The 22,782-nt window shown below is 42.1% G+C and overlaps 4 protein-coding genes across 4 annotated transcripts; 2 read left to right on the top strand and 2 right to left on the bottom strand.

The window, feature by feature from the left end:
- Positions 1–5,584: 5,584 nt before the first annotated feature.
- LOC308374704 (histone H1-like) lies at positions 5,585–6,196 on the top strand (the record flags this gene model as incomplete). The annotated part of the gene is made up of 1 exon (XM_080850607.1): positions 5,585–6,196. One exon carries the CDS (start codon positions 5,585–5,587, stop codon positions 6,194–6,196), a length of 612 nt encoding a protein of 203 aa, XP_080706733.1.
- Positions 6,197–8,009: 1,813 nt separating this feature from the next.
- On the top strand, positions 8,010–8,420 carry LOC308374719 (histone H3.2; the record flags this gene model as incomplete). Its single annotated transcript, XM_080850632.1, has 1 exon — positions 8,010–8,420. One exon carries the CDS (start codon positions 8,010–8,012, stop codon positions 8,418–8,420), a length of 411 nt encoding a protein of 136 aa, XP_080706758.1.
- A 358-nt stretch (positions 8,421–8,778) lies between these two features.
- Positions 8,779–9,779, bottom strand: LOC308374758 (histone H2B 1/2-like). The gene has a single exon (XM_080850678.1). The coding sequence runs from the start codon at positions 9,771–9,773 to the stop codon at positions 9,399–9,401; it is 375 nt and encodes a 124-aa protein (XP_080706804.1). The 5' UTR covers positions 9,774–9,779; the 3' UTR covers positions 8,779–9,398.
- A 915-nt stretch (positions 9,780–10,694) lies between these two features.
- LOC308374747 (histone H4) lies at positions 10,695–11,006 on the bottom strand (the record flags this gene model as incomplete). The annotated part of the gene is made up of 1 exon (XM_080850668.1): positions 10,695–11,006. One exon carries the CDS (start codon positions 11,004–11,006, stop codon positions 10,695–10,697), a length of 312 nt encoding a protein of 103 aa, XP_080706794.1.
- Between the last annotated feature and the right edge of the window lie 11,776 nt (positions 11,007–22,782).

A 22,782-nucleotide genomic window follows, 5' to 3' on the forward strand; every position in this document is an offset into this window, starting at 1 on the left:
AAATAAATAATATTGTGTATGACTCCCATGAGCTTGGAGAACTGCATCCATATGTCTCGGCAATTACTCAAATAACTAATTGATGAAGTATGGAATGGCAAAGAAAGCAGTCTTGCAGGACTGGTTTCATCTTCCAAGCCTCCTCCTTCATCCTACTTCAGACGTGCTCAATAATGTTCTTGTCTGGTGATGGGCTGGCCAATCCCGGAGCACCTTGACTTTCTTTGGTTTCAGGAACTTTGATGTGGAGGCTGAAGTATGAGAAGGAGCGTCATCCTGCTGAAGAATTTACATTCTCTTGTGGTTTGGGATGTAATAGGCAGCAATAATCTGTTGATGTTGCCATCCACTCTGCACACCCATACTGGTTGTAACCCCAAACCATTTTTTTGCCAAAACGATAGACAGTGGAAAAGTGTCAGAAGGTTGATTTTTTTTCTGATGAATCATCCATTAAACTGCATTACGATCGCTACGAATACTGCAGAAGACCTGTTGGAACCCGCATGGACCCAAGATTCACCCAGAAAACAGTCAACTTTGGTGGAGGAAAAATCATGGTTTGTATGGGGGTGTGCAAAAGATCTGCAGAGAGGATGGCAACATCAGCAGCCTGAAATATCAAGGGATTCTTGATGGCGATTACATTCCAAACCACAGGAGACGGCAAATTCTTCAGCAGGATGGCGCTTCTTCTCATATTTCGGCCTCCACATCAAAGTGGATGCAGTATGGATGCAGTCCTCCAAGCTCATCTGAGTCATATATGATATTGTTTTTTCCCCCCAGGGCACCATGACTTTATGCTCTGATGCTATTGTAGCATTCTTGTGTTATCAAAGTAAAATTCAAAATTAAAAAAAATATTTTTGTGTATGCGACAAGACTTTTGTCCAAACCCAATCTGACCTGTCTGTCCTTATTACATGATAAAACTCAATTAATGATACACAACTTTATGTTGGTATAATAAGCATAATCTAGAGGCCTTTGCCTTTCATATGAGCCATTTCTGATTCCAATTGATCAACTACAAGTCAAGTTATTATCTGTTGTTCCTACAACTTGGATAAGTGACATGACTTTTGTCAGGCATTGTACTAGCACCACCTTTGAAACTAAAGGCTATTTATGCAAAATTCTATACACTGGCCACGAAACCGAACACCAAACCAGCAAGCCGCTAATCATCTCAAGTCAAGTCAAGTCAAGTGTACTTTATTGTCAAAAATCTATGTAACAGGGTTAGCACAGAAGTTTGAAATTGCGTTTGACCAGTCTCCAATGTGCAGTTTAAAACATTTAAATAAGACATTGACAAAATCTCTCTCACACACACACACACACACACAAACATTTAAATAAGACATTGACAATAATCTCTCTCTCACACACACTCTCACTCACACACACACATACACACACACACACACACACACACACACACATAGCAGCAGAAGTACAATCAGTGGTCATAAGGTGCAACAGTAAAGTAAAGTGCCAGTGGCATGGTGAAGTGACTATGGAATGTTCATGTGGTTTTCTTCAGTGTGTTGATGAGTCTGATGGCTTGTGGAAAGAAGCTGTTGCTCAGTCTGCTTGTGCGGGCCCGCAGGGTGCGGTACCGCTTCCCTGATGGTAGAAGGGAGAACAGACTGTGTGCTGGATGAGTTGTGTCTTTGATGATGTTCATTGCCCGCTTTGAACAGTGTGAAGTGTACAGTTCCTGAATGGCTGGTAGGGATGACCTGATGATCTTTTCTGCTGTCCTCACCACCCTCTGCAGTGCCTTCTTGTCTGCAGCTAGACAGCTGCCATGCCAGACAGAGACGTTGCTGGTCAGGATGCTCTCAATAGCACCTCTGAAGAAGATGGTGAGGGCAGAAGTGGGGAGATCAGCTCTTCTCATCCTTCTCAGGAAGTGGAGTCGTGTCTGCGCCTTCTTGACCAGTGCGGTGGTGTTGGTGGTCCATGAAAGGTCATTTGTGATGTGCACTCCCAGGAACTTTGTGCTTTTCACAGACTCTACTGCACTGCCGTTGATGATGAGTGGGATGTGTGTTGGTTGTTTCTTTCTGAAGTCCACAGTAATTTCTTTAGTTTTGTTGACGTTGAGAAGCAGATTGTTCCTCTCACACCAGTTGATGAGTAGCTGTACCTCCTCTCTGCATGCTGAGTCATCGTTGTCTTTGATGAGGCCCACCACTGTTGTGTCATCTGCAAATTTGATGAAGTGATTCGTTTCAAATTTGGCACAGCAGTCGTGGGTCATCAGCGTGAACAGCAGAGGGGATAGCACACATCCTTGCGGCACCCCCGTGTTTATGATGGTGGTCGCTGAGGAGTTGTTTCCGACTCTGACTGTCTGCGGTCTGTTAGTAAGAAAGTCCAGCAGCCAGTCTCTTGCTAAAGTAAACTGTTCTCTTCTGAAAATTGTCTTTCTGCTTTAGCACAGTACACACAAAGTGTAATTTCAATAAACACACACCCATCACCAACTACACACTGATTAGATAAATGAAAGACATCCATGGCTTTTGCCTTCTCTGTGTCCAGGGCATAGAATTTTGCAATGAAGTTTTGTCAGACATGCCGTATCAAAATCATAGATGTATATTCCGAGCATAACACACTACAAATAAGGGGGAAAAGTGCAGTGGAAGAAAAAATATATATATATTAAGTAAGTAAGAAATGAAGTAAGTTTCTTTGTTTCTGATGCAGCAATCTTTATTCCAGTAAAGTGCAGTGACAAACAGCTTACTCTGGATTCAGCGGTGTAGGACTGAACAACATCCATCTCCAATTCTAGCCATATATACTGTTCTAACACCTTCTAGGTTTCTAATGTAAATGAGCTAGGCTTGTAATGCAAACAGGTCTGGCAACCTTTTGTTGATCTGTATGATAATCAGGTTTCTCTGACTGAGATGGTTCTCAATGGCCTCCCCCATTCCATTACTATGATTAATTGCAGTCACTCACACCTCAGTTTCCTTCCTGACCCCAGGTGTCTGAGCAATACCAGTGTGGGGACTTTTCCTTTGTGACCATGATATGATAACCATTTTGGATATTCTGCCTGGGTCACAGCAGCTGCTTGATCATGAATCTTACAATATTGATGTCAGAAATAAAATCAAGCTAAATCTCACCTCCTTTAAGGGTTTGGCCAAGAGACGGAGCATTTCAGTAACAGTAATAAGACTACAGCACTTGGTGGCTTCGTTGCCCGCGGGGACACAGGTTCAAGTCTGGCCTGCTGTCGTTCTCCTGATTCTCTGCCCACGTCTTCTCCCCCTCGCTTCCTGTCCACGACTCTTCACTGTCCTGTCCAAATAAAGGCATAAAAAGCCCGAAATAAATCTTAAAATAAAAACTTTCTCAGTTCCCAGTTTCCCAGTTCTCATGTCAAAATATCTGGACGATGCCTCATGGTTCCCTCATGCTCATCTTGTGGCTGACAACCATGGTCAACCAGTTATTAGGTTCCTGACTCTCCTTACTCTCCTTACCCCCCATTGTACTTTAACTCATCCTTGTCCTCCTTCTCTTCCTTCTTCATCTCTTCATCCTCCTCGTAGCCTACCCTCTGGCTTATGTTGGCCTCCATTGTAATCCACACAAAATGTTTGCCTGTGGCCTTTTCAGCAAGTAACGTTCATTCAGTTTGGCACTCTGTAAATGCATTGGCTACAAGTTAATGCATTAAGAGATAGACCTTCAAGAACTAGTAGCCTACTTAAGCAAAACTGTAAACATCATCTGTAATCAATCAAATTAACTATAGCCTAATCAATGATGGTACAAAAGTCCTCATCGTATGGAAAGAAGTCCAAACAAAATAAATAAAAACATACAAACCAGAAAGAAAATTAAAAAGTATACCAGGTGAGTATATTTTCACACCCTCACACCTTTAATGCCCAATTTTCAAGAAGACGACCTTAGAGTAATCGTCTTTGTGTGTGTGGTAGTCGTTTATTGTATAAATACCTCCTCCCGGCATTCCTCACATACAGCAAACGATGGCAACTTACAGACATCGGTCGATGGCGGAGCTGACCGAGTCTGAGTTATTAGCAGAGGACGTGCTTGTAGCGACTTTTTTTTGGCAACGACTACAACAACAACAACAGAGCTGTAGACGGAGGTATGTAGCCATGCACACACACACACACACACACACACACACACACACACACACACACACATCCACTAAATCAGTCGAGGCCCAGGACGAGAGAATACGTATCTCTTGTTCGACCTCTGAGGGATAACTCCTGGCTATATCTCTGAAGCATCTGCATCCATGTAGATATGGATGGGCAGACTAATGAATAAGGGATAAAGACGGTTTACAGTCAGGAACATACTTCAGTGTTCTGCTTGTGTATAGGCTACTCAAAACAATCTTAAGCACAACATAAGTGAAACACATTTTTACTCTCGGCAGTAGCCTATGCACACAGTCTGAGAGTAGGCTAAGCATATAAAGACAGGTCGAAATTACTTTTACAATATCAACCTTTATCAAAAAAAGTTTTTGGCCAAGCCCGAGATGGACTCTGAACAGGCCTATTTGGCGAATAAGCAACATGTGATGTGAGCAACATGCCACCGATTCCACTGATAGCCTACAGCCATGATCGAAGGACCGCGACCTGGTAAAAAGTAGGGCTGTCTGTAAAATCTTAAAATATATCATTTCTCGATTTCGTGTCAGTTGCGCATGGTTGAAACGACCTTACAAGGTCATAAGATCTCCTATTTGAACCCAAACCCTAAATTTGAAATAATCTCTAGAATAAAGAATGTATAAGCATAAGTCATCACGAAATAGGCATAGCCTAGAAGCATGATGGCGGATGAATGTCTTGCAGGTATTCAGCCTGTAGCCTAATTAATGTTTCGACAAAGATGGATTCTTATTTTGTCTTTAAATCTCAATATGTGCATATAAAAGGTTTAGATTACACCGATAGTTTACATGTTCACCCAGTCGTTTTATTTAACCTTCATTCAGATAGTTCGTGCGTTCATGTCATGATCGGCTTAACATGCATAGCAACTCTGTGTTTCGCTGTGCCCAAACAACTGTAATTTTCTGAATACCGATTCGCAGAGGGCAACTTATTTTAGGTTTAACTGGTTACCGAGAAGCATCCCTTGTTACCTGGCTGTTTGTATAGCCCACATCACACGACTTTAACATTTTTAGAGATGTTTTTTCGTTGCAAGATAAAGACAGACTACCACGACCCGATCTGACTTGCGCGTTTGTCAGTTCGTTGTAACACAAATATAGGACAATTAAAGGCCCATGTACATTTGCTTGAGAGCAGAAACTCTGATCTTTTCAACAGACGTTTCAATGTTGGTAAATATTGTTTTGTCGCTCACATTTTTAACAGAACGCGAGAGGAGAAAACACAAGTGAGCCCTTTGCGGAAGCGAGGCATTGAGAGCTCTTTCAGTTGAGTCTCAACGGTTCTCATGTTGACTTCATATAGCTCCAGTACACTCTCTTAACTCAAAAACAACTGTTCTCTCTCGTAGGCTGTGCGTAGAACCAGACGAAGAAATGACCGAAGTTGCCCCAGCCCCCGCTGCCGCGCCTGCGAAGTCTCCCAAGAAGAAGGCACCACGACCCAAGAAAACCGGACCGAGTGTGGGCGAGCTCATCGTCAAAGCCATTACTGCGTCCAAGGAGAAGAAGGGGGTTTCTCTGGCTGCCCTGAAGAAGGCTTTGGCTGCCGGTGGATACGATGTGGAAAAGAACAACGCTCGTGTCAAGGTGGGCATCAAGAGTCTCGTCGCAAAGGGTACACTGGTTCAGACTAAAGGAACTGGCGCGTCCGGCTCTTTCAAGCTGAACAAACAGGCAGAGGTGAAGAAGCCTGCGAAGAAGGCTCCCGTCAAAGCCAAGAAGCCGATAGCAAAGAAGCCCGCTGTAGCAAAGAAGCCCAAGAAGGCAGTGGCGAAGAAGCCAGCAGCTGCTGCAAAGAAGTCTCCGAAGAAAGCCAAGAAACCCGTTACGCCTAAGAAGGCAACTAAAAGCCCCAAGAAGGCCAAAAAGCCCGCCGCCGCACCCAAGAAGGCAGCGAAGAGCCCCAAGAAAGCTAAGGCAGCAAAACCCAAGGTGGCCAAGCCCAAATCCACCAAGGCGAAAAAGGCTGCCCCTAAAAAGAAGTAAATTTTGCACTTCGTGTGCTGCTCTATGTAGTTAAAAAAAGGCTCTTTTAAGAGCCACCCAAAATTTCATTTGAAAGCATCTCTTCCCACACTGGTGAAAAAATATATATTACTTTGCACGTCATACTGTAAACTGCAGTTAAACGAGAAAAGGCTGTTTCCTTTGTTAATATGGAACGCCTTGGGTGTCTCAAAAGCATTACACCTGCATTGCCACATGCAAGTTAAATAGTTTCACATAGATACATTGAATTCATGAACCATCTACATTCCATTTCAACTGAAAAAAAGATCTAATGACGAAAAACCGAGGAAGCTTGCTACATCGTAACTCATGGAACATAACTTTTTTTCCCCAGTAAAACGATTATGTAACAATGGATGCTATCCATTGTTTTACCAAACATGCCACAAATATCCAGTTGACTCCTCAACCACCTCAGTTTGTCACATTATTACCTCAGTTTGTCACATTATTCGCAGATAAGATGCATTGACATAATCTAGTGATTTATTAAGGCCAGTGAAATTAAGTCTTAATTCTATAATGCAAAAAGACACGCATCATGTTCTTAACCTATGTTGTTAAATTATTGGAGGGTTTGAATTAGAAGCGGGAAAGTGGAGTATAGAAAGAGACCGACACCAAACTAAGCTTGACCTGGCATCACATGGTAAGCTATAAATTGATTGGCTCTCAGTATGGTAACCTCAGCCAATGAGGGAGGGAGACAAAGCATATACACAAAATGCTGGCTCCACGTGTACCCTCACATTTGTGCTTAGACATGGTGATGGGAAGGTCGGATCATGACTCGGTGCCTTGAATGTCGTTTGCTCAACATTGTATAGCCAATTCCCTGGCCTAAATACGTCCAATACAATCACGTATCCTATTCTCAGGTTAGTGCATATAAACAGAAGATAGAATAGAATATACTTTATTAGATACTAATTTAAAATAAATTCCTTCATTAAAATAATGTGCCAGCTTTGTTGTAGAAAAAGAAAGGTGTGCTGAGAGCTTCCCAAACTGTAAGAGCCACCCAAACCTATTTGAGAACGTGAATTCCTATCTATTATGTTGGACCCAAAAATATAATGGGTGAAAGTAAAGACTTGATGTTTGCTGATAAGATATATGCATGGAAAATAGGACATGCCTATGGCTTAATAGGAAAATAAAGTTAATGTACTTTTCTAGTCAGAAGGTTAAATGCGAAACACGCATTTCAAGTTTCTGTACTGTACTTTACATACAAACTCACATCTAATTAGTGAAAGAGATTCAAACGTATGTGCGGTAAAGATGTCCAAGTATGTATTGGTAACTTGACCATGGTTCTAGGTTTTGAATCCAGTTTCGAATGCTTGTGTGTGCCCAAGACATAGTCCTCTGATAGCCGCAGTTGCTAACTATGACCCCCTTTTCCCACAATGAAAATGTATAATAATTTTTGAAAAAAATAATATAACTAAAGTTTAGTAGCCTAACATTAGGCATTGACTGCCTATAAATATAAAGATATTGGCAAATATGTCAATAAAAAATGCAAGCAAACACTTCTTGTATTTGCTGGATAAGATTATACATTATGTACGTCATGCTACTGAACGAATTTACGCAAAAACGTTCTGAAGTAGGACAAGGGCTTTGTACTTTGAATTTTAGGCGCCACCGGAAGCAGGGCGTTGAACACCAATCAGCGGCAACCACAAGTAAACGTCATCAGGGGGCTGGTCGAGGTTGTAACCTATAAGTACCCTGCTTGCTTGCTTACTTGCACACTCTTCGCATTGAAGCAGACTTTGCAATGGCAAGAACGAAGCAAACCGCCCGTAAGTCCACCGGAGGAAAGGCCCCTCGAAAGCAGCTCGCCACCAAGGCTGCTCGTAAGAGCGCACCAGCCACCGGCGGAGTGAAGAAGCCCCATCGTTACAGGCCCGGCACAGTGGCTCTGAGAGAGATCCGTCGCTACCAGAAGTCCACTGAGCTGTTGATCCGCAAGCTGCCTTTCCAGCGTCTGGTCAGGGAAATTGCCCAGGACTTCAAAACCGATCTGCGCTTCCAGAGCTCTGCTGTCATGGCTCTTCAGGAGGCCAGCGAGGCTTACCTGGTTGGTCTGTTTGAGGACACCAACCTGTGCGCCATCCACGCTAAGAGGGTGACCATCATGCCCAAAGACATCCAGCTGGCCCGTCGCATCCGCGGGGAGCGTGCTTAAGTTGATCCCGACAACGTCAAGGAAAAACAAACGGCTCTTTTAAGAGCCACCTAAATAACTAATGAAGCTCATTTTCCATCCAGTGTTGGTACACACTCTATATGATAGCCCACGCACATACTATAATGCAGTGCCTTTAGCCCCCCAGTATACGTCACTGTTGAAAGCCGATAATGACCGAGAGAGTATGTGGTATGTCATGCTACTATGTTGCCATGTTTACTAGGTGTATGGCATATAGTAATAATAATACACTTTATTTGTATAGCACCTTTCATACAGAACAACGTAGCTCAAACTGCTTAACAGCAAAAGATGTACGAGCACAGTGATGCACATACATTTTAAATCAAATACATAAAAACAGGGAGAGTGCATAAAGATTTAAGCTATAACGTGATAATTGCAGTTTTATTTGTATCAACATCAGTCAAGTCCGAAGTTAAAGAATAAAGTGAGGCGATACCAAGAACTAGCCTACATCAAATGGAAGACAGCACTTTGTGCAAAACAATGTTCTGAAATATTTGCGGAGTACTTTACAACTCCCGGTCACACGCCCGTTATTGACAAACAGATGAGTGCAACATCTTGCGTCCAAAGTGTTTGAGTCATCTACACTTATACGCAAACCTATGGTATAGTGCAGTGTGTGTTGCAGCTTGTGTTCCCGGCATTGCAAAACTGCTCAACATATGTCGTTTCATCCTTAGAATTAGGCTGCAGCTGACGTACACCATAAAGAAAACAAGTGCGCATGGTGCGTATTTCGAGGTCGGAATCCGGTTTGATCATCGTTCATATTACAAAAATGTGTGATAGTGGAGTATTATGTCATTTTCCGAAACTAGGTAGGCGTAACCCTCTCTAGCGGAACATCCTGAAAACATAAGGAGAATTTGATAATGTTGAAACTGCTTTTCTAAGACAATGTGGGTGGCTCTTAAAAGAGCCTTTGGGTTGAAAGCGTAAAACGCTTTACTTGGAGCTGGTGTACTTGGTGACAGCCTTGGTTCCCTCAGACACGGCGTGCTTGGCGAGCTCGCCAGGCAGAAGCAGACGCACTGCAGTCTGGATCTCCCTAGAGGTGATGGTGGAACGCTTGTTGTAGTGAGCCAAACGGGAAGACTCTCCAGCGATACGCTCGAAGATGTCATTCACGAAAGAGTTCATGATGCCCATGGCCTTGGAGGAGATGCCTGTGTCGGGATGGACCTGCTTCAGGACCTTGTACACGTAGATGGCATAGCTTTCCTTCCTGGTCTTTCGGCGCTTCTTGCCACCTTTGGCTGTGGTCTTGGTCACGGCTTTCTTGGAACCCTTCTTCGGTGCGGGCTTCGCTGGCTCAGGCATGATGTCTTCTGTATGAGGCTTCAGACAGAAGTACGGTACCGCAAGCTGTCGTGCCACCTCTATATATACAACACTCTATGCTAATACTTCACCAAAGCCAGCCATGATCAGAATCCCAGACGATGGTTGGTTACTTTGAAGCGCAGGGGCGGGTCCGTCTGCGAAGCCCGCTCTGACCACAGAAAGATAGTTTAGTCCGCACTTCCCCTTCTTTTGTCATCTTCCCGCACTTTCTGAGCTACCTTGACATGACTAAAATAAAGTCAATATACGAGACCTCCGGCATTAATTTAGCCTCATTGTAAGTGATACATATTTTCAATAAATCTTCATCGTTAACACTGACAAAGTCTTTATAGGAGAGATTCAAGTAGCCTATGCGTGCATCCATGAAAGTGAGTTGCAGCATATGACTCAATAACCGAATCAGTGTTCTTCAGTTAGAATAGAGTAATATAGAGTACTAGGGGGCCCCTGAGTATCTTCGTGGGAATTTGTTGGTAAGATTGTTCTTTTCATTTACTTATGCGTTCCCTGGCAATGGCCTGCATTTTGCATTGCTTCACAATACTTTTACCAACCCACTACACTTGGTATATTCGCCACTTACATGCAACATGGATCAGCTCATACAATTGTACTTTAGAACTTGGTATCGAATATGGGGATATAGTTGTAATGCTTAATGTTAAGCATGGCTATGTAATCAGTGGGAGTACATATATAATGAACCTAACAGAAGGCTTACTTCAATAAATAACGCATTTACAGTGGCTGTTGGGCGTATTGGGTTGTGCATTGCATAGTAGGTAACATTTCAATTTTTCAATTTAAACGCAATTGGAACCATGTTTTAGGTAAGTATTTGGGTGGCTCTTAAAAGAGCCTTTGATTTTTGTCTCAGAATGAGATGAAAGATTCTTAACCTCCAAAACCGTACAGAGTACGACCCTGGCGTTTCAGAGCATAGACGACATCCATTGCGGTCACTGTCTTTCTCTTGGCATGCTCGGTGTAGGTGACGGCATCACGGATGACGTTCTCCAGGAACACCTTCAGCACACCACGGGTCTCCTCGTAGATGAGGCCAGAGATACGCTTCACACCGCCACGACGAGCAAGACGCCTGATTGCGGGCTTAGTGATGCCCTGGATGTTATCACGAAGAACCTTACGGTGACGCTTGGCGCCCCCTTTACCGAGTCCTTTTCCTCCTTTGCCTCTTCCACTCATTGTCACTGTATAAGTTTTACAGCAATGTGTGCACCTAAACGTGTTGTACGAGGTCTTATACCCATCTGGAGGACCTCCTCCTCATCCGTCCCTCCTACTTTTCTGATAGCAGACGTCAGACTGACACTGAAGCTCCGGAACGTGCTTCAAACCATTAACTCCACCAACCATTGAACCACTGCTTCGAAGTTGCTTTGGTACAGAAAAATCACGTGACATATTACGTACGAAACAGCAATCGCTTCTTTCTCCGAATGAACCACCTGAGTGGTTCACAGCGCCTCACACGAACCAGGCAGTTGCCCTTGTCTCGATACTGAATTGTAGCGCCGTCAAAGCATACAAACTTCAGCGCCCAAAATTGTATTGGATTTGGTGCGTGCACACTAGATTGTCATTGTTTTAAAGCCTCTTGCCACTGTCTAGCTGGTCTAATTTAGTTATCACCAGGAGAGGTCTCTGTTACTGAAGCTTCAAGTAATGAGCCAATTTTTGAAACATTGTGCCTAAATGGTTCAGTGCCTCACAAAGCTTCATTTGCCCATCACTACTTTTCTCTACTGGTGGTGGCGCGTACATGCAGCAAATTGAACGTCACCTTGACACGCCACACGTCATTCAGTATTCAACGTAGCCTACATAAAATTGAAGTGGACGGTTATATCCAATCCTCTTTGTCCGCAATTAAATTATTATGACCGACCGCACCACTAGAAGGATCCATGGCCTTTGGGATCTCGATTCTTTGTAGGGCATACAGTCCATTTTATTATAGTTGTTTTCATAGTAAGGCTACGGGATCTGTCTTTAAATTGATGTATGTAACCCTCTTTCTCGCTAGCCAACTACCCATGATGGTGTGCGGTCTTTCAAACGCATTGTTCCTATAAAAACAATTGGTCGTAATGAGTAATGTATGCTTCAAGCTCAAGCTACGTTTGCAATATTTTCAGCTGAAGATGTAAAGTCTATAAAGGTTTTAAATCCCCACCAACCAAAGCCATATTTTATGCTCGCAATGAACACACATATGGCAGTATGTATTCACCTGCTTTAGAGCCAGAAAGAAAAGTGAATCTTTAAGTGAAGTTTAGCCAGAGTGGCTGATAATAAATAAACAGTGTGGTGTTAATACATCTTTAATAAACTATTCAATTCTATATAAATTAAATACAGCTGATGTGATCCCCAAATAATAGAAATATGCTTGCAGAATTCTGCTCATCGTTGTTATTTTTGTATAATTCAAACATGATAGGCCTACAAGCCGGTCCATTAGATACTTTGTATCACCCAACCATGTCAGTTTGTTCCGTTTTAAAGGTGTTCGCAATACAAGGAGATTCTGGGACTTTTCTGGGACAATTGTTTATTGCGACTATTGAACTGACATATCTGGAAACCAAGCTGCAACCTTAACTGGAAGGTGTCGTTTCAACTATTTCATGCGTTAAAATATTCAGTGATTTTGGAGATTACGCACAAAAGGAAAGAAAGATATCCAGCAGGCGCCAAAATGAGGCAACTTTGGTCTTCCTGCAGGACCTACACGTTGATCAGCTCTCAGTATTCTCGCCTCAACCACTGAGGCAATGAGCAATATGGAAAGCCAAAAATGACATAATTAAAAATAAATACATATGTAAAAATGTGAGTCATAAATAAATAAAATGACTAAAAATGCACCAAAGAAAAGCATTAGAAAAAATATATCATGCAGTTATGTGAATGGAAATGGAAAATTAGTCCTTTTTATTTACTGTTACATTTATTTACGCTTACATTAATTCCCAAATACATTTCTTCCTCCTTTTATTTTTCTATTTATTTACACATTTTTTACCGTACTATTTCCCGTACCGTATTTATTTCTTCTCGCGCCTTTTTACATTTCTTTCTCCTTCATTTACATTTCTGGCTGCATTTATTTCTGTATTAATTCTTGTCTCGGTATGCAAATGAGGTGGACTATCATTGGCCGGCGCACCGTCTCGCTCATTGGTCTCGCTAGGCCTCTGGCCTAAGTGTAGGTGAGAAGCTGTATCGGAAGAGATTGAAAGCTATTTTGATGGAATTTGAATCACATTTTTGTTTTAATTAATCCACCGATCACTTGGAGTATGGTGGCGAGGGAGCTTCGAGGCTTCGCAGAGATGGCTGAGACCTTGACTCCAGATTTCTTACCCTGCTCGCTCGCTACAATACGCCATACTCAAACGAAGATGCCCGCTACCTGTTGTGCTGTGTGATGTAGCAACAAAATAGGGGACCCGAACGACTCATTTTATAGCTCATTTACGTCTCATTTTATAGCTTTGGTGTATTAGTACTTTCATTGTAGATGCACGACAGTTCATTTCCACGAGGGATCAATAAAGAGACTATCTATCAACTCTTTGAGAAAGTTAAAGAGCTGCACACATTGCCTTAGAGTTATTACAATCCTCACGTTATGTGTGGCCTGATTTCATGGGTTTGGGTGACAAATCCAGCGATTTTTTTCTCACTTGTCATTAGGGGGAATATTGTGTTGACAAAGCTCTGCAAAAGCTATATATCACGTCCTGCAGTTCACGTTACAACCGAGCTGACGAGAGCGGACAAGGATCTCAACTGCTGATGTGCACTGGTTAACTTGCTTAGCTTCTGTTAGCTAAACTAACGGTGCACTGTTTAACTTGGTTAGCTTCCGTTAGCTAAACTAACTGTGCACTGCTTAGCTTCCGTTAGCTAAACTAACTGAACCATGGCAAACAAAACGATAAACCTCATACGTGTAAAGTTGAGGTTGACAGCTTGGGTATGATCAGTGTGTGTGAAGGTGATATGTGTGTGAAGGTGACTAACGTGAGTTAGCTGGTTAGCTTGCATAGCTTTGGTTATAAGAATACAGATAGGGGAGAGTGGGGTAAGCAGCTCGACCAATGAGCGAGACGGTGCGCCGGCCAATGATAGCCCACCTAATTTGCATACCGAGACAAGAATGAATACAGAAATAAATGCAGCCAAAAATGTAAATGAAGGAGAAAGAAATGTAAAAAGGCACGAGAAGAAATAAATACGTACGGGAAATAGTACGGTAAAAAATGTGTAAATAAATAGAAAAATAAAAGGAGGAAGAAATGTATTTGGGAATTAATGTAAGCGTAAATAAATGTAACAGTAAATAAAAAGGACTAATTTTCTATTTCCATTCACATAACTGCATGATATATTTTTTCTAATGCTTTTCTTTGGTGCAATTTTTAGTCATTTTATTTATTTATGACTCACATTTTTACATATGTATTTATTTCTAATTATGTCATTTTTGGCTTTCCATAGAGCAACGCTGAGCTAGAGGAGAATAAATACACTCCCCTCTGCGTCTTGCTACACTACAGAATTCAGATCAACCCATACAACTCTTAAAATGAGCGGAAGAGGCAAAACCGGTGGTAAGGCTAGAGCTAAGGCCAAGACTCGCTCCTCCAGGGCTGGACTCCAGTTCCCCGTGGGCCGTGTTCACAGGCTGCTCCGTAAAGGCGGCTGCTTGCTTCAGCGTTGGGGGTCAATTGTTGCGCAGAATTTACTCAGTGCAGTTCATGCTCCCAAAGGTTGCGCGTGTTGTCAAGAGCCTGCCATTTGCTTGGCAGATAGAAAGCTGATTCCCTAACATAAAGTCTGAAGCTTGAAGTTCTTTTCAAACCTTTGCTTGGGTAGCACTGTTAAACTGAGCAGACGTGCAGACTACATTTTAGTAATCTCATCACGTAACATTCGTTGATAGAATGCAGGCTGCGAGGCTCGCGTAAGACCTTACGTAAAAACTGACGCAAGTCTAGAAAAAGGGGCCGACGCACGCAAGACGTGAAAAGTCGCGCAAGGGTCGCACAAGGGGCTTGCGCGGCCTCTTGCGCTTGCGCTTACGCTTACGTCCCAGAGCATAAATCAGCCTTAAGGCCCTTGCATGCTTCTAAAGGGAGCATGAATTGCTAGGTGCTTACGCGTTGCGTTGGAGGTGTTGCCAAGCAATTCACACCCAGAACAATAGGCTTGCGTAAAATGGCGCAAGTCTAGAAAAAGGGGCCGATGCACGCAAGACGTGAAAAGTCGCGCAAGGGGCACGCAAGGGGCTTGCGCAGCCTCTTGCGCTTGTGCTTACGCTTACGTAACCGAGCATAAATCAGCCTTTAAGGGCAACTATGCTCATCGTGTCGGTGCTGGCGCTCCGGTCTACATGGCTGCAGTGCTCGAGTATCTGACTGCTGAGATCCCCGAGTTGGCCGGTAACGCTGCCCGTGACAACAAGAAGAGTCGTATCATTCCCCGCCATCTGCAGCTGGCTGTGCGCAACGACGAGGAGTTGAACAAGCTGCTCGGCGGAGTGACCATTGCTCAGGGTGGTGTGTTGCCCAATATCCAGGCTGTGCTCCTGCCCAAGAAGACAGAGAAGTCCAAGTAAATGATCTCTAAAATATCAAACAACGGCTCTTTTAAGAGCCACCCAATTACTTTTTAAAAGTACATTCCAAGTTGCTGACTCCCCCCCCCCCTATTGGCACATACACCTGTATCAGAAAAGGGATTTCAGTTGTTTTATTTTTAACTGGTGTAGCAGGCACAGGTCAATGCCGTTTGCGTTACTGGCATTTATGTAAACACCAGCAACCGGGCTTGATTTTGATGCATACTCGAACAGAAACACTCGATTTATTAGCATTGGGTTGTCCAAACATACAAAATAATATTCAAGGTGACATAAGGTTAACTATATATTCAGGAACGTCCGGTTGATGCCTTTTGTTTAGATGTTTGTGAGCCTCTGGTTGTTCATGGTCTCTGGTGCACCGATATTGAAACATGAGTCAAAGTCTCGTTTAACTTTTTGAAACGTTTGAAACTATTGCTACTCAACTTTTAGGGATGGGTATCGTTGTTTTTTTTTCCGATACCGGTGCTTAACCGATACTTTTAAAACGATACCGGTGCCAGAACCGATACTTTTTTTTTTAAAATAGCACAAAACGACGATTGACGACATTAAAGGCTTATTTATTGCCAAGGCAAATAGTTTTCTTCAAATTTAACAATATATTAACTGTTTAAGGTATACTATAAATAAAAATAAATACAAAACACTTGGCTTCAAACCTTTTAACTTCAAACTATAAACAATATATTAACTTTTAACAACTGTTTACAGTATACTTAAATACATCTAAATACAAAACACACTCTGTACACACACTACAGCTTCACACTTCAGTAATTCTTTTGCAGAAATATGAGCATGTTTGCCTTCAGAGTCAAAAATGTATTATTTTGTTTGCATTTATTTAAACCACTGGTTTCGTGAATGTGTACTGCCCCTTTAAGAGTTTAGGTTTAAGGCTGCTGGCATTTCCGTTTAGTCTTCAGTCTGCGATATCTGATCTGCCTTTGCCTTTTGCCTTCTCTCACCCCCTTACACGCAAATTTGTTGTTGCATTGGCTGCACGTTGCGTTGTTTGAATCTTTTTGTGCGAAATACAGCCACACTTTTGATCGTTTACCTTTCGGCATTTCTCTGTTATATTGATGGCTAGCTCTTTTTGTGCTTGCTCTGTGCAAGGCTGCCTGCTCTTTGCTGTCATAAGACTGTTGCAATGTAATCACCAATGAGCGTGAGCGACACAGGCCAAGTTTACATTGGGAAATGGAGCAGTTTTATATGTGCCCCACGAAATCTGCTAGCAACCCAAAAAAGTATACAGGTCGTACTCAGACAGATCTACGCCACTAACTTTACTGCTCGTTAGCTATCGCTAGTTTTGTACTGTTTTGGAACCAGCCTCCATGTTTGATGTTGCCGCCTGAAATAATTCCTGGTAATTAGACAACATTTTACGGAAGTTTTGTTCATTTAGCTGCATGAGTTGTTGCTGTATTAATACAAAAAAAAAATATTGGCTCAGGCACCGAAAGTAAGCAGCGAAATCTGCGTTGTATTTCGGTCCGGGTAGGTACCGGTTGTATTGGAACTGCTGCCATATTGGTACCGGTTCTCGGTACCCAACCCTAGTCATGATGCATCTGGGCGATATAGGGGCCTCATCCTGGTAGCCCCAGGCCTCAAAATGTCTTAATCCGGCCCTGCACAAATAGCTCTACTGGACTGAAGACAACACCTCTACTAGAATATGATGAGGAAACCTAAATGTGTTGAAATCCCACCCATAAGTGATTGGGGGGGAAAAAACACAAAGCTATTTGGAAGTTCCAGTCATCGTCCTGTCATTGTCACCTACATAGCTAACATGGTGACTCCCACTGTTTTGGGTGGGGATTGTCAGCACACTTGATTTACTGGAGTGGTTCCATGGAATTGATGTACCAGGGGTGGAGTGGGACACAAAAATCCACCGGCACAATTCTGACTGCACCGGCTCACAACGAGCCCATCTGGCCCAAGTTACGTTTGCTGTACAAATGCAGAGCGATACGCAGGTGCCATTTCCCATGAGGCTTTGTTCCGACCATTCTACATTAATTTATGAACAAAAAAAACGAAATAAATCGCTGGCCAATTTATATTTGTGGTTATGAAAGTTATATAACGTCTGAATAAAAATAATTAGATCAATAATAATTTACATTTATTTTAACTTAATGGGCCTCTCGTGAACTTCCCACGGGTGCGTACAAAACACTCACGAGAGGAGCACATTTATAAGGACTAAAAGTAAAAAAAACTTTAAAAACAGAGCACCCCCACAAGCCCAACACTTTAACAAGAACTCAAGAGTCAAAATAAAGCAGCATGACTGGTCACCAATTCTAGTCGTAACAGGAGATCACTACTGCTGCTGTATCACACCTCTGGTGTCCCATGATTACCTGTGATGAACTGTTACAATGCTGATATTTTGCATGAGTATGATGACACAATGTCATAATAGCGTGATAACACCAACGTTTTTTTTAAACATATATCAACACTTGAAAGAGAGAGACCATGCTGTTTAAATGGACAGTGTTCCAGGGGTAGGTTGTCTATTTGTGTGTGTGTATGTGTGTGTTTATGGATACATGTGTGTGTGGGGCCTATTGTGCTATTAGTCAGATGCACTCATGAAGATGAATGGAGGTGACCCTTGTTAAATTTGAATTCACCAATAAGTATAAGTAAGATAATTAAGTGATATTCTGCCTTCCCAGTGTAAAACAGCTAGACGTGTCACCTGTGGCACACATTTTGTTTGCGCTAGAATAAGGAAGAATCAATAACTCAATGCTTGACTGCAGGCATTGCTCTTTTTTATTCACTGTATTTATGTCAACTGAACACAGTTCTATTTTCACACTGAAATGCAAGGATCATCAGGCAGGATTGGGAATGACAACAATCCTCTGATCAGGATTTCCAGAAAAATACATTTTGTATGTACAACAAGAGCGCCTGTACATTGAGGAAACTATCACTTTCTAAAAAGTATTTTGATGACATTAGACCACTCTCTCTCTCTCTGGTAACAACAGCTGTTACACTTATTTCAGCGGTAACATTTTCACCTGTCTTACATTTGAATGTGAGAATATCACATTCTCTCACTCTCTCTCTCTCTCTCTCTCTCTCTCTCTCTCTTTCTCTCTCTCTCTCCCATTCACGCACTATCTCTTTTTCTTTTGCTCTCTCTCCAATTCACTATCTCTCTCTCTCTCTTTCACTCCCTCTCCCATTCATTCACTCACTCTTTCTTCCATTCGCTCACTCTTTCTTTCTCTTTCACTCTTTCTCCCATTCACTCACTCTGCTCCTCCCATTTACTCAGTCTCTCTCTCTATCCCCCATTCACTCCCTTCCTCTGGACTTCATGATGTTCTTTGTTACAGTTTTTTACAATTACTAAAACACTACAACCCATTGGCTGAACAAAGTTCTCAGTTGCCTGAACTCATGAAGCTAATTGTGCAGTCTGTTGTCAATACCTTAAACTTTTTCACACGGTAAAACACAATTTGCAGGTCTCACTTAGACTTTTCAGCAAAACTCTAAACACATTATCAGTCTTAAAACACATTCTGCACTCTAATTCACATGTCATCCATACTGGTAAAGTGGCAACAATCAAATACAAATAGAGAACAAATGTCATTGATTGAACACAACCACTCAAAATCGATTTAACTTTTATCAAATGATGTGACACAACCAATATGAGCCAGTTTAGGGAGCAAACAGGTTGTTGAAGGTGGTAAGGAGAAAGTCTGAGAATGAATAGAAGAAACAATGTGAGGGGAGGAGGACAAGTAAACACCCCGTTGACTCCTTTGATTTGTGTCCCTTTTACTGTGGTAGTGTATACTGTTGGTGTATACTGTAGTAGGCCTACAGTGCATTGTAGGCTGTATAAGCACAATACGTAAACAAATTGTATGGCCCTGAACATTGTGCTTTCTATTTGGTACAGTAACAGTACTGATTGCTCAATAGATTTTGGTTGCAGTTTCATATCAACAAAGAACAAGAGTGAGTTGTGAGTAGTGAGATGCAGGGTACAGTACTATAGGGGTACAAGAAGGAGAAAGAACCAACACAAATTAGAGCAAAGCAAAGTAGTCGTTTCTGATACATTTGTATAGCTACTATGAGAGAACATGTTTTCATTCATCAAAAGTCAATGATAGATAAATATGAAATTTGTTTTGAGTTAAAAAAAAATGTACTTCTCCCTGAGAACTATATGTTTTGAACAGTGTGTTTTCTATTTTTTTGGTGTTTTGTTTACTGACTGCTTGAAAGTGTATATAATTGTGAACACTTTGTTTATGATTTGACAGCTGTGTTTGATTTTGAGCACAGGTAAAACTGTTTTGAGGCGAAAGTTTCATTTTGCAAGAGGATTCAGAGGTTCTGTAAATAGTGCTTGAAGATGAGGTTTTGTGTTTAGAGTTTAGAGAAAATGAGTGACTGTTTCAAGAATGTGTTTTAGCAATTGTAAAAAACTGTATTTGTTTTGCTGCTTTCATGCTTATTTTTTCCTTTAAGTCACAGGGATAAAGAGATTCCTCTTTATGTTTTAAGATTCCTTTATGTTTAGACTTGCATAGCCCCCTACACAACTCCACCTTTTCTTTTGACTTTTGTCAGTTGGGGCGCTCCAATGAAATTTGATTGTGCAACTTTCCGCAGAACATCACAGTTGGTGTCAGATTTATGATTTGGTTTGTCATCAAGGCACTTTTAAATCGGCTTTGCATAACTGTCTGTGAGGACTATTGTGTCACTTTAACAAGTTTATCACAGTGAGACAGCCAACAAACTTAGTCATTTTTTTCCAAAGGGTTTGAAGAAAAGCATATTGTAGCGATTCTACGCATTGAGGGTTTTCCTTAATGATTCCTTTTTTAATTAACATCCATGGCAGGTCACGGACGTGCGGGCAGGGAGGCAGAATAACTAGCCAAACTAAGAATGATGAAATAAAATAAATATGAATGCTTCTCTACTGATCTGTGCTATAAATGTAATGTCTGCATGATTCCAATACAATGCATACATAGGAAGGTCTATCAAGTGAGCTTTAACATTGAGCTTTCCGCAGGCCTTCAAAGATGCTGCAACAGAACGTAGGCTAGAGATTACCGGTCAAATTGTCTGATTGGAACTTCTTAAAAATCCCGTCTCGCAAACACAATCTGGATTTGACAACAATCCTAATATTTAGGCCTATAAAGCAAACATGCACTGCCCTTATTATGTTTTAAAGGAACAGGCTAATCTGCCGTTACAAAGTTATTTAACAACACGCATGCTGCATTTAAATAAAGCGCAAACCCTCGGTTTCGAACGAGGAGCGAACTGAGTGACAAGGATCCAACATGGCCAAGCAGACTAGCCTTAAAAGCTTTTTTTCAGAGGCCAAACACAAATGATGAGGGTAAACCTTTTGACGAGAATGAACCTGTAATACCTGTAGAGTTGAGTCTGAATTGTATTATACTGTCTATGCCTGTGCGTGAGCGCCCCGAAGTTCGAGCCGCGAGTCAGAGATTTGGAAAAATTATAGCTCGCACTCGCAGCATATTGAAAATTGGAGCTGTGAACTTAGTTCAAAATTTTGAATTATGGACAATGAACTGAATTAGTTCATGTAGAAAGTGAACTTTCCAAACACTGAATAGCCTACCTGAAGCCCTAGATGTTCGAACAGCTTCACCAGAGAAAAAAGCCGAAATGTCGGGCGTTTCTGTCGTTATGGAGTGACAAGTTCTCTTGACTAAGGTGCGAGGTACTTGATAGTCACAGTAAAATGTTCTGTTAGCACTGCGAAAATGCGACGCAAAGGATTCACAAGAGGGTCGTATAATTTAAGAATCTCTTCTCTCATTGAACAGAGCAATGACCATGTTGCAGCGCTCATTTTAACGCCACAGCAGGTTGCGATTAAAGGTCACTTATTGACGCTCATCAGACATTAATGTTTTTGTTTCCCATTGTAAACTAAGGAAAATAAACATGTTGCTTTCTAAACTACCTGATTATGTTATAATTTAAGCTACGCAGGCCGTCAGTTTTCTTCAATAGGAGCAGAAATAGATAGCTTATTTGCCCGGCTTATCATTAAAATGTCGGGCAAATGAAAAACATTTTTCTCTAGCGGAACCTCAGAGAGGACCATCAGAGGACGTCAAGGGGACGTTTTGGAAAAAAGTCTGTTTTAAGGCTCATGCAAATGTCCCGCAGTGGACCACAGGTAAAGGTAATGGGGAAGTTTTTGAAGGACGTCCTGGGGACGTATGCTGAGAGACCAAATAAGAACATTCCCTAAAAGTCCGTTTTAAGGCTCATGCGAACGTCCTGCAGAGGACCTGCAGGTAAAGGTTATGGGGACGTTTTTAAAGGACGTCCTGGGGACTTGTGCTAACAGACCAAATGATAAGGTTCCCTAATAGTCCGTTTTAAGGCTCATGCGAACGTCACGCAGAGGACCTGCAGGTAAAGGTTACGGGGACGTTTTTAAAGGACGTCCTGGGGACGTGTGCTGACAGACCAAATTATAAGGTTCCCTAAAAGTCCGTTTTAAGGCTCATGCGAACGTCACGCATGAGGACCACAGGTAAAGGTAACAGGGACGTTTTTGAAGGACGTCCTGGGGACGTGTGCTGAGAGACCAAATTATAATGTTCCCTAAAAGTCCGATTTAAGACTCATGCGAACGTCACAGAAGGACCAAACGTAGACTTGCTACAAACGTCAAAAACGTTCTGGTAACGTCCTCTAGCGAACGCTGTGGCGGGGACCAATTGGGGACGATTGGGGACCTTGCCAATGTCCTGTTAACGTCCTGGGGACGTTCCCTGTTTGCGGGGTATAGTCTGAGTTTAAATCCTTTAAATCTTTGGAATGATGTAAAAAGTAAAAGTATTCGGCTTTTTTAGAATATTGAGAATAGAGAGGAGTAGGCTAGGTAGGTTGCAGTGTTTCTAACAAACAGGAAATGACGAATCAATTAAGAACACACCAGCTATGGTTCAGAACTCAAGGGGTTACGGTAGAGCAATCATGGATGGGACTCCCACCATGGGCAATGCTGAAATCACTGTTACAGATAGTTTATATGTAACGTTGCTCTTTCCGAGTTAGACTCGCCGTTTTGTTTGCCTTTACGGTGTTGATAGTGTTTGTGTTTATTTCATACAGAGGTTGCCTCTTAGTTTAGTTTTCGTGTTCTTGTGAACTCGCACTTTGAGGCAGTGCCTCGAGCCTGCGCCCCTCCTGGGCTGAGCTGTCCACCCGGGACAAACGCTCCAT

This window comes from Sprattus sprattus (assembly GCF_963457725.1).
Source record: "Sprattus sprattus genome assembly, chromosome: 1".
Lineage (NCBI taxonomy): Eukaryota > Metazoa > Chordata > Actinopteri > Clupeiformes > Clupeidae > Sprattus > Sprattus sprattus.